The 5,962-nt window shown below is 32.6% G+C and overlaps 1 protein-coding gene and 1 long non-coding RNA gene across 2 annotated transcripts in view; one reads left to right on the plus strand and one right to left on the minus strand.

Annotated features, from left to right (window-relative positions):
- The first annotated feature begins 1,582 nt into the window (after nt 1–1,582).
- LOC109587741 (uncharacterized) lies at nt 1,583–3,737 on the plus strand. Its single transcript, XR_002187766.1, has 5 exons — nt 1,583–1,711; nt 1,819–1,936; nt 2,122–2,209; nt 3,049–3,150; nt 3,363–3,737. It is a non-coding gene; the product is annotated as an uncharacterized LOC109587741 (long non-coding RNA).
- Nucleotides 3,738–5,172: 1,435 nt separating this feature from the next.
- Nucleotides 5,173–5,962, minus strand: part of LOC109587739 (ubiquitin carboxyl-terminal hydrolase 47-like) — a 2,624-nt gene continuing 1,834 nt past the window's right edge. The window contains exons 4-6 of the mRNA XM_020003962.1: nt 5,581–5,615; nt 5,353–5,400; nt 5,173–5,301 (exon numbers count right to left, since the gene is read on the minus strand). Coding sequence (XP_019859521.1) covers nt 5,173–5,301; nt 5,353–5,400; nt 5,581–5,615 — 212 coding nt within the window. The remainder of the gene's footprint in view (nt 5,302–5,352; nt 5,401–5,580; nt 5,616–5,962) is intronic.

Here is a 5,962-nt window from a genome sequence, read left to right on the forward strand (position 1 = left end):
TAGAATAATGAAAGCTAACGATGCTAATTTTAAAATTAGTGCTATTACATGACAAGCCATGAGAATAAAGGATTATTTCCCCCTATAAAGGAATGGATTAAGCTGCAGCTATCCCTCTAGTGACGTCACGTTTAGCCACACCCACCGACAGGAAGTAACCTGGCAGAAAGGAAAAATGGGCATTTTTGAAGGCTCATATCTCAGTGAATAATTTTTTTTCAGACAATGGGAGTTGGAACACATCATTAGTATGGTTAGGCAATCATATTAAGCAAATAAAAAAAATATCTCAAAAATGCACTGAAGTTACCCTTTAATCAATAATACTGGCCACCCACATCAGCTTTATCTATGTGACAGGAATCAACTATGAATTTAATTAGAATGGCCCTTGACAACACACTTTAAATAATGCGATGATTACTGCATACCATAAAATTTATGCATCAAGAAATTTTTGTAAATCCTGCAATTCTACGGTTTCATGAAATAAATTTTTGCAAATACATGTAGCTTGCAAACTGCACCACGTGGCAATGGAGCTGCAGAATTTTGCAAATTAATTTTTTTCGATGAAGCAAAAATCACAAAAATTTTTGTCACATAAATTTAATGGTATAGTATATTATGATACTCACTAATATCATCCAGTATAGTTAGTCCCAGTGATACATTAGTACTGATTGTACACAATACATTAGCAAATGTATGTAAACTGTTGGGATCAGTTTGAACAGCTTCTTTGACAGCAGTTAATAGAGCCTCACGTTGATTAGGAATAGAGGGACTAGCTGACACCACTTTACTAACTGCTTCTTGTGTTAACATACGCTCACCATAAAGTAACCGAGCAATAGCAGTACAATCACAAAGACACTGAGACAGGACAGTATGACGATTATTAAAAATTTTAATAAGAACCTGATGTTCTATGACAGAAAATACAATGATTATATATACATGGTAGTTACATGGTTGACTCACTTAACTTCTCAGCTACAGCAGTTTCATTCATAGATCCTAGAGCATCTGACAGTGAGTCCAGGTTGGCTCCTCCTCTACTGTCAACATTATCAGCTCTACGTAGCCAATGGGAAAGACACTCTGTCAAGCATTGATTCACATCACCATGCTGCTCTGTTTTAATGGCTTCCAGTGTATCTTTCAGTAGGCCTAGTCTCAGTCCCAACTCTTGCCACTTTGTTCTTTGAAAGGCACATTTCTTCAACAAGTCAAGAACATCAATCAAGTCTCTGATATCTATCAGTAAAAATCAAAATATAATCTAACATCACATGACTACCTAAACAAGTTTGATTAGTGGCCATAGTTCCATTAAAAGAAGCTACTTTAAGGCTAGGGCCTTAGAACAAGATTAACACTGAACAACAATGACCTTCTCTTTGTTCAGTTTTGACTCAGCCTGCTCTTTACTTTTTTCACTCAGCCTTTCTTCACTTTGACTCCACCTGCCAGGAAGGTGGAGTCAAAAGAGGTGTGGTCATCTATTCATAAAAAGGTGGGGCTGGATCTGCATAGCTAGCTAGCAGCTAGATACTGCCAGCTATACTATAGTCAGTATCACAGTCAAGAGTTATAGCTAAGCATGTCTGATACAGCACACTGGCACTGCACAAAATCAATGAATCGAGCCTGAGTACAGTATCAATACAGTCTGAAGGTATCAAAAACACTAAAATACACCAAAGAAGTGAGTTTATGTTATGTATTAATGTGATGTGAAGTGACGTAGCATTAATGGGTAGCTAATATTTTTAATTTTTATTCTGATTTCCTCTTTATTTGTCTATTTTAAAGGTACAAGATCAACTTAAGAGTTATGATTTTAGTAAACGTGAAAGAATATTCCAAGGAATCAGTTCCATTTACGAGAAACTGAGGAACTCTGAAAGCTACTGGAGACAAACAGAAATTGGTAATCCTTTAATTTATGGAAGTAACTATATACTAGTTAATTATTTTATTATTTATTTAAGTAGTTAATTACCTATTTGTGTTTAATTAATTGTATGACAGCAATTCTCTCTCTCTCTCTCCCCCTTCTCTCTCTCTCCACTCTCCTTTCTTTCTATAACTACTCATTCTAATGTCATATCATAGAGATTGAGAATGAGAAGACGAAAGTTGAAAGTGAAATTAATGAAATGTGTCAAAGTGTCGTCCCATCAAGCAAGACTCCAACAATTGAGTAATAAATACATTTAATTAAGTGCATTCATAGTAATAAAAATTGGGGGATTTTGGGGCCAATGATTATTTTCAAAAAAACAATGGGCTATAGCCTTTGATGCTTTTCAGAATTTTAGCATTTTCTTAAAATGACCATAACTTGAAAAATTGAAGTCTGAATCAGCTCAAACTTTCTACACAGCATAAGTACATCAATATGTATCAGAAAATGTAATAAAAATTTGGGGTGATTTTGGAGCCATTTTTTGGAAAAAACCGTGGGCTATAGCCTTGGGTACTTTTCAGAACTTTGGCATTTTCTTAAAATGGCCGTAACTCGAAAAATTAAAGTTGGAATCAGCTCAAACTTTCTACACAGCATAAGTACATCAATATGTATCAGAAAATATAATAAAAATTTGGGATGATTTCGGAGCCATTTTTTGGAAAAACCGTGGGCTATAGCCTTGGGTACTTTTCCAAATTTTGGCATTTTCTTAAAATGGCCGTAACTTGAAAAATTGAAGCCAGAATCACCTCAAGCTTTCTACACAGCATAAGGACATCAATATGTATTGGAAAATGTATTAAAAAGTGGAGGTCATTTCGGAGCCATTTTTTGGAAAAAAACCATGGGCTATAGCCTTGGGTACTTTTCAGAATTATGGCACTTTTTTAAAATGGCTGTAAATTGAAAAATTGAAGTCGGAATCAGCTCAAACTTTCTACACAGCATAAGGACATCAATGTGTATCAGAAAATATAATAAAAATTTGGGGTGATTTTGGGGCCATTTTTCAGAAAAAACCATGGACTAATGCTCATTATTATTATTTGTTTTATTTTATTTTTTTAAAGAAATGCTCAGGAAACTGTTGAGGAGCTGACAGAGAGTCTAAGAGAAGAGAAACAATTATTAAAGACTTTAATGCAAAAGACTAAAGACAGAGAGTGTATCAAGTAAGTGTATACACACACATCATTATGATCCACTAGTAGCTTTGTATCTTATGATGTGTGGAATTGTAATAATAGCAACTTTAAGATTATTATTTTCAGTCATTTTTGGTCTCACCAGCGATTAGCATAGGCCAAGGATTTTGTACAATGTAGTTACTTTGTTTTTAATTAAATTATTTATTTATTTATTTATTATTTTATTAATATTATAGATATGAGTTTAAACCCTTGTAAAAAATCCCAGCAAGATCTTATAAGGTTTTTCATGATTTCACATGATTATACAAGAAAACATAAGATAGTAATCTTGTAAAATCTTAACACAGAAATTCTTGCAAATTCTTATTTAAGATTTGATAAGATTTGAACAGTTTTGTCAGATCTTGTGAGATCTATCATAACTATAATTCTTGTAAGAATTTTAAAGATCTTATGAATAAAGGAATATGTCAGAAAATGTAAGATCATGCCTCACTTAAATCTTGTAATATCACACCTTTTAAGAACTAAGATGATCTTGTTAAATTGAAATCTAATAAGATCTTACAAAATCTAGTAAGTTTATGATCTTGAAGAATCATCCATGATCACACAACACGACACATAAGATCACTCATTAAGTCATAAATGATCTTGAAAGATCTTACAAATTGCATGACGTCACAGGAAGTGGTAGACAACCCACGATAGCCTTTACGATAATGGCAGTATATAAAGAAAGTAAAATTTGAACATAATTAAGTCAAAAAGTTAATGAAGTTCACATTAACACTTCACATCATTAAGTAAATCATTTATGCAATGTAAGATCTTGCTCAGATCTTACTGTTACATCTATTTTTCATAAGCTGAAACTTCATGTAAGAACTCAGCTAATGTTTTAAAATCTTGATAAAGCAAGATCCCATGATATCTTTCATGTTCTTCGTTTCAAAATCAGGTAAGATCTTGCTGTGATCTTCTAAGAATTTGGTAAGATCTTGAAAAGATCCTGTAAGATCTTGCTTACATTTTGATAGCAAGATCTAACGCTATCTTACATGATCCTTGTTTCAAAATCAGGTAAAATCTTGTGAAATATTAGCAAGAATCTTGTTAAGAATTTTAAAGAAACTTAACAAGAATCTTGCTGGGATTTTTCACAAGGGAACTACAAAAGAAGAGTCTACCAGTTCATTTCAATGAATCCTCAGCAGTTGATACTGTTCAAGGATGTATCCTCTTAACATACCAGTACATGTACATCAATATGTATCAGTAAAACAATGGAGTGATCTCAGAGACAAAATAAAATCCTTTATTTCACCGTGCAGTTGCATACAATACATGTAAACCATATATACCTCACTAAAGTAGATCCACACTATACTACAGTATTACATTGAACTGTATGGTATGATTATATTCTAGCATATTGTACATATACATGTACTTATTTTATTATAAATATTTATTATTATTATTCTCTTATTCCTTAATTCAAAATGGCTGCCAGTTATGAGGAGAGATGATGGAGAGATTGAGTCCTTTTCATTTGATATTAGTAAATGTGATCATGTGGCTATAGCTAACTCACTCTGGGGACTAGCAACTAATGGAGTTAATGAAGAACTACTGACTATACAAAATTAAATTAAAGTCTATTTATAAAATCATTTTAAAATTAGTAATTTTTGCAGGATTGCAAAAAATAAGAATTAATATCACACTTAGAAACTTAACAAATTAAACCAATCCATTTCAGTCAGTCCTATTATCAATGCCAATGCTTTAATTTGCATTCCCTAATCCTCTCCAACCTACAATACAATAAATGGTACAAGTGATGAGGTATTACATTAACTGATAGTACATGTACATGATGATACATGAGGTTTACTGACCTTGCTTCCTCTGCCTCTTGTATTTCTGATCTCTCTTTATCTGTTAACTCTTTCATTCTCTCTCTTCTGTCTCTAAATAATTATAAACAGTAAGAGGTGTATGTAAGTGTGTGTGTATACATAATGTGTGTGTGTGTGTTCAGTAGTACTTGTAATATATGACTTCTCCATCATATAGTGGTAATGGGTATCTGTCTGAAGTGATGGAATACCATTTCAACTTATTCTCAATATCAAGACATGATATCTCAACTGGAAATAATCGACTCTAATAGAATGAGAGAGAGAGAGAGTATCTTTATATGTTTTAATAACTAACCCCTGTACGATAGATATACTCAACAGGAACTCCACTTAACTCTGACAGCTGTAAAACAATAATAATAATAATAATAAAGTGTTACTAATGCATATTCTTTGGTATAATTTCTATTTTTACAAATAATACCTTTCCAATAACATGCTTAGGATCATATCTATTATCCAGTATAATTTCTTCTATTGGATCAACTGAACATTGTGATGGATGCCATCTTATAACATACACCTGTGTCTGTGCTTTATACTTCTTCTTCTCTGGTCCTAATAATATAGTAATTAATATACTAACAATAAAATTATACATCATGTAACGTACAGTATACTGAAAATATACTGAGATATACTGACCTTTCAATGGTTCCACATACATTCCCATACTAGTATCAATCACCTGATGATCAAGATATACTGTATCAGGGTACACTCCCTTCTTGTAACGTAATCTCATTCTACACAATAAGTTGTCACATGATAGTCACATGATAGTCACATGATGTACTTACTTGTCTAATTCAAGGACACAGTCAATTCCTTGTACTTTTGCTTCTTCAATAATTTGTTTCTTAAATTCTCTCACTGGTGTACCCTTAGCAACAATAGACTCCATC

This window comes from Amphimedon queenslandica, unplaced genomic scaffold (assembly GCF_000090795.2).
Source record: "Amphimedon queenslandica unplaced genomic scaffold, v1.1 AMPQUscaffold_12463, whole genome shotgun sequence".
Taxonomy (NCBI): domain Eukaryota; kingdom Metazoa; phylum Porifera; class Demospongiae; order Haplosclerida; family Niphatidae; genus Amphimedon; species Amphimedon queenslandica.